This window comes from Narcine bancroftii, chromosome 13 (assembly GCF_036971445.1).
Source record: "Narcine bancroftii isolate sNarBan1 chromosome 13, sNarBan1.hap1, whole genome shotgun sequence".
NCBI classification, from domain to species: Eukaryota; Metazoa; Chordata; class Chondrichthyes; order Torpediniformes; family Narcinidae; genus Narcine; species Narcine bancroftii.
The window spans coordinates 76,568,330-76,584,674 of NC_091481.1; the positions used below are offsets into that span (position 1 = coordinate 76,568,330).

The 16,345-nt window shown below is 49.9% G+C and overlaps 2 protein-coding genes across 4 annotated transcripts in view; one reads left to right on the forward strand and one right to left on the reverse strand.

Annotated features, from left to right (window-relative positions):
- kptn (kaptin (actin binding protein)) overlaps positions 1–3,815 on the forward strand; it is a 35,203-nt gene extending 31,388 nt beyond the window's left edge. Inside the window, exons 12-13 of one of the 3 annotated variants that reach the window (XM_069909678.1) lie at positions 449–621; positions 2,945–3,815. In XM_069909678.1, coding sequence (XP_069765779.1) covers positions 449–619 — 171 coding nt within the window. In that variant the 3' untranslated portion in view covers positions 620–621; positions 2,945–3,815. Of the gene's footprint in view, positions 1–448; positions 1,507–2,944 lie in introns of those variants that run through there. The other 2 variants (XM_069909677.1, XM_069909679.1) reach the window with 2 other exon arrangements.
- Positions 3,816–7,849: 4,034 nt separating this feature from the next.
- LOC138747917 (ras and Rab interactor 2-like) overlaps positions 7,850–16,345 on the reverse strand; it is a 48,626-nt gene continuing 40,130 nt past the window's right edge. Inside the window, exons 9-11 of the mRNA XM_069907559.1 lie at positions 12,935–13,066; positions 10,444–10,607; positions 7,850–9,289 (exon numbers count right to left, since the gene is read on the reverse strand). Coding sequence (XP_069763660.1) covers positions 8,981–9,289; positions 10,444–10,607; positions 12,935–13,066 — 605 coding nt within the window. The 3' untranslated portion in view covers positions 7,850–8,980. The remainder of the gene's footprint in view (positions 9,290–10,443; positions 10,608–12,934; positions 13,067–16,345) is intronic.

The window sequence follows — 16,345 nt, forward strand, 5'->3', positions numbered from 1 at the left end:
CCCCCCAACATACAACACAGAAGCAAGTCTGTGCCGCCAAATTTACACCTAATTAGCCTACGTGCCGGCTCATTTTGAGTGGTTAGAAGAAACTGGAGCGCTTGAGGAAAACCCATGCAGACGTGGGGAGAGTGTACAAACTCCTTTCAGGCAGCACGGGATTCGAACCCTGGTCTGGTCCCGATCGCTGGTGCTGTAAAGGCAATGCGCTAACCACTACGCCAACCATTTCTGTGCTGTAATGTTCTTGGGTTCTAAGCGTAAACAAGATCATGAGGGGTATAGATGAATTTTTTCAGTAAATTTGGTGGGGGGGGGGGGTCCCCAAAACTAGAGGGCATCGATTTGAGGCGAGAGGGGCAAGATTTAAACTGAAGGCCACATTTTGTGTGCCAGTACATCTCTTCCTCACTCTTTCCAACTTAATGACAACTTTTGTGTGTCACAGCACAGCTTAACCAAGACGGGCAGCCTGGTGATGGAGAGACTGCGCTCCAGAGTGCTGGCCGTGGAGAGCCATGGAGCATCAGAGAAGGCTGAGGATGACGGGCAGATGACAGGGGTTCCGGGGGATCACCTTGAGGCGGACCAGGAGCAGCCGGCCGAATATCCCAGCTAGAGGTAGCCCTGCCACCCTTTCTGTGCCACTGATGGCCCAGCCACCCCCTGATCTTTTTCAAATGGTCCCATTCAACAACGACAGCTGCCTCCCTCCCCACCTCCCTGGGAGAGGCCTCGCACAGGTCGGTGGGACCAACCAGAGAAGGAAGGAAGCTTCTGGATTGGAGGGGCGTCCGCTGGAGAGGGAAAGGGGCGAAATTAGATTAAATCAGATTTCTGTAATCTCCTCTGCCCCCACCACAAATAGAAGAGGTTGACACTGAGGTCCCAGAAGTTGTAAAGGATCTGGTGCCAGACCCTTCTCTCTCTAAACTTGCACTCCTATTTTTATAATCAGGGTAGGGTAGGTGCTGAAGGCATATCCCTAGTAAAGGAGAATGATTAAACACTCGCTCATCTCTTTTCCCCAATATCTTTCCAAATTGTGACGGTGTTGTGCCTCTTGCATTGTACTGGAGACTGCTTACTGCAGGAGTGAAGTTGACAGGTATAAACCACACCCAACTCCTCATCCTACCCAGTCTTTGCCAACTTGCACCCCAGACCAACTTCTCAGCACTTTTTTCGTTGTAATTGGCTGTGCTTTGCCTCAGAATCCAGAAGGTTGTGGATTCAAAACCCTGTTCCAGTATTCATGTTTCAAGCACAATTCTATTTTTTGTGACACATTGATGATGTGTCTCCAAAGGTATTGCAGATCTACCAAGGGTGTAAAGGGAGCTATAAAGTTCAAGACATTTATCTTGAAATCATGTTTTTATTTCTAAATTTTTGTCCACATTTGCATTGGCACTGGGAAATAATCTCAATGTTTCATCAACCAAATCGTAAAGGTCTGTGTAAAGTGTTTATCTGCATTCGATTTCATTAAAATGGTTAAATATTTATGTGCATATTCTGCAGCTTTATATTGTCTGATATTTGGGTAGATAAAAGATGGACAGTGGGCGGCGCGGTTGGCGCAACCCAGCGATCGAATCCCGCGCTGTCTGTAAGGAGTTTTGTATGTTCTCCCTATGTCTGTGTGGGTTTCCCCCAAGGGCTCCGGTTTCCTCCCACCATTTAAAAACGTCCTGGGGTTGTAGGTCAATTGGGTGTAATTGGCACAGGCTCGTGGTCCAAAAGGGCCTGTCCCTGTGCTATATGTTTAAATTTAATTAATTTATGTGTGGGCTGGGCTACCTAAGTGGCACCTTGTCGCTCTACCAGCAGGGGGCAGAACAGTTCACTAATGATGCTCCGGTGCAGAGAGAAAGCAGCAAACTATTTTACCCTCACTGAAGGGCTAACAGGCGACGCCTGCAGTTAACTGCCTGTTCTGTACCTAATTGCCCTTTGAGAAGGTTATGGTGCTGCCTTCTCGAACCGCTGGAGGTGTGGGCATCCCCATGGTGCTGTCCGCGATTTTGGTGAAGACATGCTGGTAGTGTGGATCTCCCGGTGGCCCCCTCATTTCGGTTCCCTGACCCATTTCCTCACTGACGTTGTCTCTCCAAGGTCTAGTGCACTGCCAGACTGAGACACTCCCCACCCCATAAATTGGAGGAACAGCACCTCATCTTCTGTCTGGACCCCCTCCAACCATCGACTTCTCTGGTTTAAACCACCCCCCCCTTTCCCTGTTGCATTTCCCCCATCTCTCTCTCTCTCTCCCCCTCTTCCCCCCCCCCCTGTCTCCTTTCAGAGCCAAAATCAATCCTCTCTCTTTCCTCTCTCCTGTCCCCTTATCATATCTATTAACACCTTTTGTCTGTTGGTCTGTACTCCTCCCCCTCCCAATTTTCTCCCTTTTTTCTGCTAGCCTTTAACTGTCTAATTTTGCTCACACCTTCAGGAAGGGCTCAGGTCCAAATACTACTGATATAGGTTGGTAGCATATCTTTACCCTTTACCTCCAATGGATGGTGCAAGGTTGGCTGAGTTCCTCTAGAATTTCTGTGTTTTGATATATTTTCAAGACGGGACAGTGTGTGGCGTGGGGAGCAACTTCCAGCTTGTGATGTCCGAACCGCTAGAGGTGGTAGGTTTGAAAGCTGCTGCCTGCGGAGTCGTGGGGAGTTGCTGCAGTGCATCCTGTGGATGGTGCAAACTGCTGCTTGTGTGTGTGTGTCCGTCTCTGTGTGGACGGGGATGGAGGGGGTCCACTGAGTTGGCCAGAGGCCTCAGGTTGAAGCTGCACTCCCCCAGGCAAGAGGGAGAGCGTTCCCTCACATTCCTGACATGAGTCTTGGAGATGGTGGGTAGGCTCTGGGGAGTAAGGAAGTGAGTCTCTCACTGCAGTGCCCACAGTCTGACCAGTTCTTCTTGTCTGTGGTTTCTCCAGTTCGGATTCTGGTCGATGAGAACCCCAGGGCAGTGGGGGAATTCCGAGATGGCGATACCATTGAATGACTCTTGTTGGATCTCATTGCATAACGTGTGGTGTGAAATTTGCTGTGTTAGTAATCAGAGAATGAAATGGATAATTTATAGGCAAGTGTGAATCAAAGCTGGGAAACTTGAATTTAACAAACAAGTTCTGGTATTGGAGCAGTAAATGTGAGGAAAGCCCATCAGGACCTCTACTTCCTCAGGAGATTGTGGAGGTTTGTTATGACAATGGAAATCCTGGCAAATTTCTACAGAGGTGTGGTGGAAAGTGGTGCTGACTGGCTGCATCATGGTCTGGTATGGGGGACACCAATACCCCCGAACGTAAAGCCCTCCAAAAGGTAGCAGACACAGCCCAGGACATCGCAGGTTAAACCCTTCCCACAATCGAGAACATCTACAGGCCGTCAGAGAGCAGCAGCGATCATCAAGGACCCACAGAACCCAGCACTCACTCTGTTCTCACTGCTGCGAAAGAGGTCTCGGTTCCACAAGACTCACCACCAGGTTCAGGAAGACCTGCTACCCCTCCACCATCAGACTCCTCAACGACTCCTCTATCAGGGACTCATTTAAGGACTCTTACCTTTGCACTCTATGGATTTTATTTCCTCTCTGTTTTGCACAGTCAATTTGTTTACATTTCTTTGTTTACATGTGTACAGTTTTTTTGAGTGGTAATTCTGCCTGGCCGGCAGGGAAAAGGAATCTCAGGGTTGTATGTGCACATCATGTATGTACTCTGACAATAAATCTGAAATCTAAACTCAGCAGGTCAAACAGTGTCCTTTATATAGCAAAGGTAAAGATATAGAACCAACGTTTCGGGCTTGAGCACTTCATCAAAGTATGCCAGCAAGCATCCGATCAAAAAAGTTAGGGGGGAGGGGGGGTTGGAGACAGAGCACAGACCCTCAGGAGTTAATAGGTGGAGAAGGGAGGGAGGGCACACCGGCAAATGGGGGTGGGGGTGGCACTGTGAATGGAGATGGAAGGGGGTGGAAAGAGGGATGGGGAAGGGAGGGAGAACGGGGAGTGGGTTAGCAGAAACAGGAGAAGTCGACGTTAATACCCATCTGGCTGGAGAGGGCCCTGACAGAAAATCAGATAATGTCCCTCCAGTTTATGGGTGGGCTTGGTGGGATAGTACATGAGGCCATGGACAGACATGTGAGCATAGGAGTGAAATGGTTGGCCACTGGGAGATCCCTGTCACTTGTGCGGACAGAGCGAAGGTGATCTCCCAGTCTCTCTGATGTAGAGAAGAGGATGTAGTCAATCAGTCCTGAGGATATACAAGTGAGGTATTGCTTAACTTGAAAGGTCTAGTTTGGGGCCCCATACTGTAGTGAGGGAGGAGGTGTGGATGCAAATGTGGTTCTTCCTGCAGCCACAGTGGAAGCTGCCGGAGGGTGGGGGGGGGGGTCCACAGGGAGTCACCTTTTAAGTTCTGCACCCCACTCCCACCCTCACAAGTCTGTCTACAACCTTGTACTATCCCACCGAGACCACCTGTAAATTGGAGGAACGTCTGATTTTCCATCTGGGCACGCTCCAGTCGGGCAGCATTAACATCGACTGCTAATCTGGTCTCCTTTACTGCCTCCCTTCCCTTCCTGTCTTCTTCCCCTCAGCTCTCCACCCTGTCCCTCTCCATTCACCTGGCCACCCCTCCTCCCCCTGCTTACTGTTGTGCCCTCCCTCCCTTCTCCACCAACTACCTCCTGCCTTTGGAATTGTGCTCCTCCCCCCAGCCCTCCCCCTTACCTGCCTGCCGGCATTTTTCCACACCTCGATGAAGAGCTCAAGCCAGAACCGTTGGTTATGCAGCTTTATCTTTGCTATATAAATAAACTGCTGGGTATCTCCTTTTACACAGCAGATAAAGCCACTGCCTCACAGCGCCAGAGTCAATTCATTCCTGACTTCAGGCCTATCTGTGTGGATTTTGCACCTTCTCCCCGCGAATGTGTAGGTTTTCCTTGGGGGGGCCAGAACTATCTTGAGTCACCCCTCTCACCACCCCCCTCCCCCACTCAACGCAGGACCAGCAGTGCTAAGTATTTTAACAGTGGCAGGTTCCGACTTGGACAGAGGGAAGCTGTTCCCATTGACAGGTGGTCAAGGGCCAGATTAACAAAGAAGAAAGGTAGATGAGAGAAGTGTTTCACCCAGTGGCTGTGATCCGTTGGGATGCTGGAGACGCCTCTGCCAGGGTTTCTGGGTGAATAATTAGCAGGGCGAAGGCACAAGATCGACGCAAAAGTGTTCTGCCAGGAGCTGGCTGAGACTTGATGGGCTGAATGGCCTCAGTCCCACAACAATTCTATGAAATTTCAGGTGCAGTAAAACCTGTTATCTGGAATTCAAGCAACCGGCAAAAAAAGCAGAAAATAAATAGGTTAAAAAGTTTAAAATTGGCTAGGGGTCAGTTTGCCAACATGCAATCTCAAGCAACTGATGTAGCGGCTATGTAGCATGGCGAGCGAGATTAAGAGGGACAGGGTATGTTTACTTTGGGCATTGGGGGACATTCACAGCTGTTTAGTGTAGACAGACTCAAGCCTACCCATGTGGATCCCACTTCAATGCCCCCAGCCCAGATGGCGTGGGCGTCCACCTAAGGCACACGCAACTGATGTTTTAGTTTCCGGCAATGATTCGGCGGGGGGGGGGTGGGTGATGTAACGGTCGTGTAGCGGGCCGAGCGAGCACGCAACGCGGTGTCGTGAACTGTCACCGGCATGGTTCTGCGGGCCTCGGAACAAATAACAGAGCGGTACTACGTGCCAGAGAACGGTGCGTCGTCCCACTGAGTATCCTGCCAGAAGGCGCGGGACAGTCGCAAGGATCAATTTAAACCTGCTGGTCCCATGGATCAGAAGCGTTCCAATAGCAAAGTCCCGCCTTGTCCCGTGGTGCCCAGGGTATAAAAGAACATTGTAAAATCTGAACAAAGTCGGTCTTGAGTTGACTAATCTGGCGTGTGTTTTTGTATTACTTTAGTAGCTCTACCGTAGTAGCCGCTACACCAGAATATTTACTCATTTGGTATCTCCCAAACCCCCTAGGTTCCGAATAGCAGGGGTTTTAAATTCACTTTCTGTAGGTATTTTAAAAGGAGCCTCCACAATCCCGTGTTGTTGCCTTGTTTCTCTTACTAGGAGAAGAGCTGTATTGATGAGATGGAAAGATGCTGTCCCTCCCCCGCACACTCACCCAGTAGGTGTCTGATGTGATGGCTTTAGGAGGAAAAAAATTAGATGTTCTACTACTGAAATTATTATTTTTTTGTAAGTTTATGGGGTCCTTTTAATTATTTTCATAATTTATAAGCATGGGTGCAACGCAGCTCCAGGCACCCTCATGGGGCCTTTCCAGGTACCTCATGGGGTGGCTCCGGAACCTCCTTGTTGCTGTTTTTGGGGAGCTCTAGCCCCATTTATAAGGCTACTTAGATCCGGGTGGAGGGAAAAGGAAGGATAAGGGGTATTAGTTTTGGACCTGTTTGCAAATTTGATATGGAAAAGTGATAATTGATGTCGATATGTAATGGTTATTGCTGGATAACTGTAAATTACTGTGTCTAAACCTGAAAAACTATAAGTAAGATATTAAAAGAAAGGTGCTTAGATCCTGTTTAGTGATTTGGCTGTTTCCTTTTTGACATAGTGGAGCGTGTTTGTTCAACCAGCAATTTCATAAGGGCTGGGGTGAGATTTATTAGTATAATTTGTTTTCTGTTTCTTGGATATTTGTCGTTATATACACCAATATAGTTACTTTGTTGGCTATTTATCATTATTATTGCCTGCTAAAACTCTGTAAAATATTGAAAGAGATTAGCTTTTCCTTTCACTGCTCAAAGGCCATTACTAAAGCACTGGGCTGACAGGTGAATTGGGAAATGCAGCTGCCAACCTGTCCCACGGTGAATGGCCAGGCGTTAACAACAGGGCCAGAGTCTCAGCCCCCCCAGGTCGCCCCTCTGACCCTGCAGCACCAGTTGCACAGTACGAGGTCAGAATCGGAACTTATCGACGTGAACGAGTCGTGAGTTATAACGGTGTTCGAAAAGTAAGGCCGTGTCTGTGGTTCATTGATTATTCAGGAATCTGATGGCAGTGGGGTCGAAGCTGTCCTTGTGGTGTTAAGTGCTCGTCTTTAGGCCTGGGAGGAGTTATGGAATTGGTTATCTAATTGGTTTATCTACTAAAAAAGTCTGGGGGGGGAGGGAGTTATGGAATCTTCCTATCCTTCTTTCCCCCCCCCCCCCCCACCTCCTTCCAGGGGTGAGTGTAGGCAGGATCAGCCCGAAAGTGGTGGTGGTCACGGACTGCAGGTGGACCCAGAAATGATGCCTGACCATCCCCCTTCCCGCTTTTACTGTCAGATGGAAACTTGTTCCAAACTCCCACCACTCTCCGAGCGAAGATTCTCCCCCTAAAACATTCCCCCTTCGCCCTGAAGCCGTGCCCTCTTGTATTTATCTATCCTCATCTAAGTGGAAAGAGCCAACTCGCATTTACTCTGGCTTTACCCCTCATCATTTTGTAAACCTCGATCAAATCTCCCCTCATTCTCCTGCATTCCAGAAATAGAGTCCTAACCTGTATTGTGATGTTGCCACAAAACAAAATCAATTGTGACGTGTTCATGACCAGTAAGTTCGGATTCTGATTTTTTTTCATCCATGTGGTTATCTAGGAATCTCTTAAATGCCCCTAATGTTCCAGCCTCCACCTCCATCCCTGGCAATGCATTCCAGGCACCCACCACGCTCTCTTCATGGACACTGTCTCACCCACGAGGTCCATCCAGCAGCTCATTGTTTGCTCAAACTTACAGCAGACACAGGTTTTCAACTTTCTCTGATGGTATCTCATGTTTATTTAAAATATTTACTTAGTGCTGTAACAAATATAAAAGCAAATTATAATTTATCTGACAGGTCACGTGGACTTGAGTTCACTGTAAAAATGCTGCGGGGGCCCTTCCTGCTAGGGCCTGCGAGGTCTCCTTTACATTGGAGAGACTGGGAGATCGCTTCATTGAGCACCTCTGCTCTGTCCGCCGCAATAGTGTGGATCTCTCATTTCAATTCCCCGTCCCATTCCCTTGCTGACGTGTCTGTCCGTGGTCTTGTGCGCTGCCAGACGGAGACCTCCCGCAATTTGGAGGAACAATGCCCCGTCTTCTGACGGGGCACCCTTCAACCGGATGGCATTGACATTGCCTCCTCCTGCTTTGGTTAAACACCCCCCCACCCCAGTTTCTTACCTCACCACCTTCCCCCAGCTCTGTCCTCCATTCCATCGCTTTTTGCACAAACATGATCAATTCTCACCTCATTCCTTATCATAGCCATTGAACACCTTTTGTTGGTCTGGATTCCTCCCCCAACCAGCACTTTCTGCTTCCAGCTCATTCTGCTTATACTTTGAAGAAGGGCTCAGGCCCGAAATGTCAACGATGTACCCTTGTTATTTATTGACGCTGCGAGACCGGCTGAGCTCCTCCAGCATTTCTGTGCATTTTTTTCTACAATCACAGCGTCCGCTGACTTTCGCATTTCACTCCAACGAGAGGTAAAGTCCGTTGTGAATTGACTGGTGGCTGGCAGGTCGGAGGGATCTCAGGTTAGGCTGACAGGGTGGATGATAACCGCATGGTCCAGGTTGAAGGCAGGAACCTTGCCACAAATCAAAGTGGACGTTGATGTGAGAAGCAGTGGTTGGGATCTAGAGACATTTCTGTCAGAGGTGCTGGGGTTTTCCCCGTCAGGGTTCTGGGTGAATTGTTAGCACGAGGGACACCGAGTCCACCAAGGGGAGATGCTGAACATTCCACCCATACATGAGGTGGCACTGGGCCATCTCAATCAGTAGAGGAGTGAATGCAGGTAGATTGGGAATAAATGGTCTCCCCCTGTTTCCGACGTGGCAGCAGTGCTGCACAACCTGGATCAGTCATTCCTGGCGGGGACCCCTCACAGCGAGGTCAGCTGCTCCTGCAGCGGTGGGGGCTCACCCTCGCTCCCGTCCACGGCTGCGTACACAAAGCTGAATGCTGGCCCTTCTCTCTGCCGCTCCTCCTGCTTGACCACCTGGGGGAAGGCGTCTTGTGGCAGCAGCCGGCACGAGCCCTCCCGCACCACGAAGAGGCCGTAACTCTCCGGGTCTGGCACCACGAACTTCTCGCCGCATGCCTGGCACACCTCCATCACGTTCATGTGCTCCGGGACCAGGATGGTGACCTGCTCACCCTTGGGTTCCTGGAAGGAGACTGACAGCAAGTCCTTTGGGAGAGGAGAAAGCTGGGTTAGTGACAATGACCTCTAACATCTCCCTGGCATCATGGTCTCAACCAGGCTCTCTAATCTGTCCCAGCAATGGCAGAGAAATTGCAAGAGAAAGGGTACTCTACCTTGCTAGAGAATTTGATGAGATACCAAGGGACACTGGCAGAGTGAGTACAGGGTCACCAATAACTCCAGAGAAACACAAGAACTGGAATATTTTAAAATCCCACAACCGTGGGGTTTCGGCCAAAGATGGCGCCATGTACGATTGGCGGCGGCCACGAGGGGTTGCAGACTCTGGGGAAGCGGAGGACTGGTGCAGGGAACCACATAACGGGGAGAACACCCCCCCTCCCACCCCAGAGAAGACCACCCATGGCACAGTGATCACAGCGGCCCAGCGAGGGGCTCTGAGGCTGAAGAACGCACAGGAGGCGGGCTGATGGCGAGTCTAGGCGAGGAACCCACACAGGGTGCTGGTGGCTGCAGTCAAGGGACTCGGACCAGGCTGCGGGCTAGTGGAAACGGGCCGAATGTGGTACCAAGTAATTGGAACCGAGATACGAGAGGGCGCCAAGGGCGCTGATTGCGTTGGAGGTTCGGATCAGCTCGGGGTGCTGATGGTTCAGACTGAAGGCTGTGTGGCTGGGGGAGCACTGGAGGCAAATCCATGGACACTCAGTGACTCTGGGGTGGGGGGAGGGGGGTCTCCTGTTTCTCTGACTGTAAGGGGCGCCAGGCAATTTCTACTGATGGTGAATCTTTGTCTGACTAATGTGTAATATCACATTTTTGTTTTTTTACATGCCAATGAAAGAGTCTTTAATATTTTAAAATTAGACGTACAACATGGTAACAGGATCCCGCTACCCAAATATATACATTTTTGAGGGTGGATGTAAACTGGACCACCCGGGGGAACCCACACAGACAGGGGGAGAACGTACAGACAGCGCCTGCTGGCGCTGTAACAGGGTTGAACTAACCGCTAACCATGCCTCCCTAACTCTCGAGCAAACGAGGAGTTGCTGGAGGAACTCGACGGGTCTGACCATTTCTACCCGTGGGTGCTGTGTGAGCTGCCGAGCTCCTGCAGCGATTCCAAGGCCGGGGAGCTGTTTGATGGCACCTGCTCTTGCCAAGTTACACACCTGTGCTGATCTCCGCCTGGACTGGTTGTGGTGCAACGTCCTCCTCCTTCGCCACTGGTACAGAGATGACTTTGCCTCGTCGCTCATCTGCCGGGTCAGCAACCTGGGCTGGAAGTTGCTGATGTGGAACAAGGCCCCGAACATTGTCGTTAAGTAATATCCCCCTGCAGTAGGAGAAAAGGTGAGATGGTCAGAACTGGTTCTGGTGAGTCAACCACTGTCATTTAACTCTACCGCCAACCCGTGTCTGGGAACTCCTGCAGGGTGACATTACAACTTCCAAATGGGTTCCAGTGAAGGAGGGGCACTGAGGGCATTCACCATGAGGTTGGTCACTGGGACATGGTGCATTCACAATGAGGTTGTTCACTGGGGCACTGAGGGCATTTATGGTGAGTTTGTTCACCGGGGCACTGAGGGTATTCACCGTGAGGTTGGTCACCAGGACATGGTGCATTCACAATGAGGTTGTTCACCGGGGAACTGAGGGCATTTATGGTGAGTTTGTTCACCGGGGCACTGAGGGCATTCACCATGAGGTTGGTCACCAGGACATGGTGCATTCACAATGAGGTTGTTTACCGGGGCACTGAGGGCATTCACCGTGAGGTTGGTTACCGGGACATGGTGCATTCACAGTGAGGTTGTTCACTGGGCCACTGAGGATATTCACAGTGAGGTTGGTCATCGGGGCACTGAGGGCATTTATGATGAGGTTGTTCACCTTCACCAGGGCACTGAGGGCATTCATGGTGAGGTTGGTCACTGGGGCACTGAGGGCATTCACAGTGAGGTTATTCACTGGGGCACTGAGGGCATTCATGGTGAGGTTGGTCACTGGGGCACTGAGGGCATTCACAGTGAGGTTATTCACTGGGGCACTGAGGGCATTCAGGGTGAGGTTGGTCACTGGGGCACTGAGGGCATTCACAGTGAGGTTATTCACTGGGGCACTGAGGGCATTCACGGTGAGGTTGGTCACCAGGGGCACTGAGGGCATTCTTGGTGAGGTTGGTCACCAGGACATGGTGCATTAACGGTGAGGTTTTCCCCTACGTGCTCTGACTTAGAATAACTACTCAAACCCCCAAGCCCTGGGAATTCTTCTGAGGCACCAAGTCAAATCCACAGACTTCCCATCTGGGTGCCATCAAGGCCTTTCTGCTTCCATCACGGCCAGAACTCACCCTGAACTCATTCTGTCGCTGGCTGTCCATATTACAGGCCATAAAGAGCCATGGACCCAGTTGACCCGTTCTGCAACTCATTCCAAACCATAGCTACACTAATTCCAAGGCCTTGCATTTAATCCAGGCCAAAACTCTGACCAGAGTTTGCTCCAGTTCACAGTCTAATCCCAATAAATCATTGGTTTAGGCTCAGGCCTGAAATCTATCCCCATTTAAGCAGAGATTTTTAGCTCCCAAACATTTTACGTGCAAGCATCAAGTCTGCACAAAAGGGGGCCAGACTTGTGTTGCTGTAGCGCCTTCCACAACCAAAGTGCCTCTTGAAGTACAGTCGGCTTTGGCGTTTTGCCAATGCAGAGGCTGAGTTGTGACAGCAAGATCCTACAAGCTGTACCGCAACTTTGGCAGCACTGCCCATTCCAGTGACATTTACTTGGTTGGTAAATGTTGACCTGATGACCCTCCTGTTGGTCTCATGCTTGAGGTTAGGACAGAGCTAACAGAAGGTACAGTAACCCTGCCCTTGGTGGGGTGGGGGGGGCATGAGGTGCTTGTCTCTGGAGTGGGGCTCAAGCTCACAAGAGGAGAGGGAAGGAGTCCAACCCCAGCGGGGAGTGAGGGGGGGGGGGAGAGGGATAGTAGGGCAGGCTAGTTCTATCCTTATCCCTCACCACAGGCTCCTTAAGGGGATTTGAGGGCCAATGTCCTTCTCCACAGATCAGCTGGTCTCTGGAACGAACTGCCAGAGAAGGTGGCAGAGAAAGAAAAGGAACAAAGCTGGGCGGCTATTTGATTAGGAATTAATGTAGGCAAGTGGGATTTGTGTCAATTGGCACAATGGTCAGCATATATGATGGGCCAAAGGGCCTGCTTCTGTGCTGTGTGACTGACCCAATGGTCCTTCGCCTGCAGAGATGGGTGGTTTTGGAAATCGAGCAGCAAACTGGCTCCAGAACGTCCCGGGTATGAGGTATCCTTCAAACTGCACACACATTCTGCCAGTCATCACCCTCTGCCATGTCTGGGATCCTGGTGTGCATGGAAGGCCTGTGTCCTTTCCTGTAACACCTTGGCACCAGCATCACAAGAAATACTTGGTTGGTGGAGAGGGCTTTGCCAGTAGAGAGCCCCCTCCTCCTTCGTGGTGACTGCAGAATCTGGAAGTTCTGGAGGGACAACAGGTCGGGCAGTGTCCGTGGGTGGAAATGGTCAGCCCCGATTAACGTTTCTACCCAGGGACGCTGTTGAAGCGCTCCAGAGGTTCCGCGTTCCCTCCTTCTCCCTCAATAGGCCCAATCTACCTTCGCCCTGCAATTGGCTTTGGTCCAGCAGCTCCATCATGTACTCCACGTCGAGGCAGAGGTTGGTCAGGTTGCTGGTGGCCAGGACGTAAGTCAGCACGGGGAGGAAGTCATCCGCTCCGTAGGGCTTCCCTGCAACAACAGAGTTCATTACAAGGCAGTCAGCTTTGCTGGTGCTCCACACTCTTGTCCTGTGCCCTGTAACCCTTCCCTCCCCAATACTCCCAGAATCTGTTCATCCCAGCCTTGGTCCTGCACCCAGCTCGCTGCGGTCGAGACTTTAGAAGATTTACTGCCTTCTTGTGAGAGGGAAATCCTCGTCTCCATCTCACCCTGACCCATGGTACTAGCTCGAGGAGACAGACTCTCAGTGCTCCCTCTAGTTGAGTATTTCAGAGAGGTTGACGCTTGTGCTGTTCCATGTATCGTGGTCGTGTACTTACCTTCATCGGGAGGAAGAGAGTGAGGATGTCAGGATCATCCATGTGGCAGTGAGCCAATGAGAAGGTCAGAGGGGTTTAGCTGGGTGGTGTTTGGGGAGTTGAGGAATACAATGTTGCATCCAGTGAATAATAAAAAGAAAGTCGACCACACTGTGCTGACGGAAACGAGTGAGTGTATTCTTTATTTGTTTGTAAGCTGAGGTAAATCAGCATTGTTACACATATCCCGAGCTTCCAGTCATCTGAAGACTTACCACTGCACCAATTCCAAGCCCATTTCAACCCTCAGGCTAAGAGGCCAAAACTGCAAACAATGTGGCCTTTAATCCCCATATAGGGTGAACAAGACATGGCCGGCATAGTTAGTGTAGGAGGGTACAGTTAGTGTAAAGGGGGGCATAGTTAGTGTAGAGGGGACACGGATAGTGTAGTGAGGGGTATGGTTAGTGTAGAGGGGTATGGTTAGTGTAGAGGGGTATGGTTAGTGTAGAGGGGTATGGTTAGTGTAGAGGGGTATGGTTAGTGTAGAGGGGTATGGTTAGTGTAGAGGGGTATGGTTAGTGTAGAGGGGTATGGTTAGTGTAGAGGGGTATGGTTAGTGTAGAGGGGTATGGTTAGTGTAGAGGGGTATGGTTAGTGTAGAGGGGTATGGTTAGTGTAGAGGGGTATGGTTAGTGTAGAGGGGTATGGTTAGTGTAGAGGGGTATGGTTAGTGTAGAGGGGTATGGTTAGTGTAGAGGGGTATGGTTAGTGTAGAGGGGTATGGTTAGTGTAGAGGGGTATGGTTAGTGTAGAGGGGTATGGTTAGTGTAGAGGGGGCACGGTTAATGTAGGGGAGACACGGTTAATGTAGGGGAGACACGGTTAGTGTAGGGGAGACACGGTTAGTGTAGGGGAGACACGGTTAGTGTAGGGGATACAGTTAGTGTAGAGAGGGCAAAGTTAGTGTAGAGGGGACACGATTAGTGCAGAGGGTGGTTGGTGTTGAGGGGGCACGGTTCGTGTAGGGGTCATGGTTAGTGTAGGGTACACAGTTAGTGTGGAGGGGACACTGTCAGTGTGGGGGGGACGCGGCCAGTGGTGCAGTTAGAGTAGTGGTTAGCGCAATGCTGTTTCAACACCAGCAACCCGGGTTTGAATCCAGTGCTGTTTGTTAGGTGTTTGCAAGGTGTTTATATATCCTCCCATGCCATTTGCCCATGCTCTACTTGTTATACACCCGTGACTGTGTTGCCAGGAACAATTCCAATTCCATCAAAGCCGACTGTTTGCACTGAGACGCTGCCATAAAACACCGAATTTCACGACCTGTTCACGGCAATGAATCCTGATTCTGATGTCTACGTGGTTTCCCCAGTGGTTCCTGCGTCCTCCCACCTGTGGGGGGATTGTAGATTAATTGTGGTGTTTGGGTATGGGCCGGAAGGGGCTATTAACGTGCTGTCTAAATATCTTTAAAATTAAAAGACGTCCTCCATTCCCATGATGAGTGGCCTTCAATCGGAATCATCAACTTTATTTTATCTTCTCTAAAACTCTGATTGCCGGAGTTTCAAGTTCAAGTTTATTATCACTGGACTGTACGTGCACAACCAGATTTTGGTTGAGATTTCCAGCTTCAGGACTGTTTCTTTGAACTGCATCTCTCTGCATCTCCCCAACCAGTACAATAACCTCCAATTGTACACCAACAATTAGTTCCTTAAACTGTGAAATTAATATTGGTTTTCTGTTCTGTTCTAATACCACATTATATTCACGTTATATTTAATCGCTGCCCATCCCTCTGCAAGCTCCTTAGCCTAGATTTTCCTTTACTATCTTTTTAGTAGTGGCAAAATTGTAATGTGGGCCGATCTTTTGTCTTTCCATAAACCCCATGGAGAGCCATATTCTTTCAATTGCAAGGTTTCCTGAATAATTGATGCAGATCTGTAAGATCACCGATAGAATAGTGTGCTCAGTTCTGGTCACCTCATTCCAGGAAGGACGTGAAAGCTGTGGAGAGGGGGCAAAGGAGATTTACCAGGATGTGGCCTGGATTGGAAAAACAAGTCTCATGAGGCCAGGTTCGCAGAGGGGCGGTGGAGGAGGCTGGAACATTAGGGGCATTTAAGATTGTTTTTATTTGGGGTAGATACATGTGGGTCGGCACAACATCGTGGGCTAAAGAGCCTGTACTGTGCTATAATTATGTTCTAGAAATGATGGATTTCCCAGTGGAGAGAGTTTCAAACACAGTTGATTCTCTTCGCTAAAGAACATTTTTGTCTCTCCCTTGTGATGCCTAATTCTAGATTTTCCCATAATCTGTCCTCATGTGCTCTCAGCATTCCATTCGTCATCTCTCACACTTGGAAACTTCAGCAGAGAGAAATCCAGCCTGCCCAACCTCTCCTCGTGAAACATCTCGCCCCTACTAGGCTTCTCTGAACTGCTTCCAACACTTTTACCTCCTTCCTTGAACATCAGTCACTGCACACAGCGCTGCAGGCAGGATCTCTTCAATACCCTGTATAACTGAGGCAGAACCTCCCTACCCACAGTAACAATAACCTCTCCTCATTACTTCTACATACTCACCTTATGCAAGACAAATTCATTTGATCTCAAAGCTCTGTCACCTCTCACTATTTGCCATATATATGCGTGTAAAAGTTGAATTTTGTAGACTATTTTTTAATGTTGACTTTATGGGGTCGACTATTATATGGATATTACTTTTGACCGCAGATTCTGTGTCATCGGAGACATCAGGAGCTCTGATGGGTGGCTGGGACTGGGTGGTAAACCCGTGTACGAGGCGTTGGGAGCTTGGATGGGTGGGCGGCTGGGACTGGATGGTAAGTCTATTCCAGACATTGGGAGCTCCGATGAGCAGGGGGCTGGGGTCTTGGTTAGAGTTCATAGTCAAGGTATTGGGAGCTCTGATGGGCGGATGACTGGGGACTAAGAGAGAGCTGCAGTC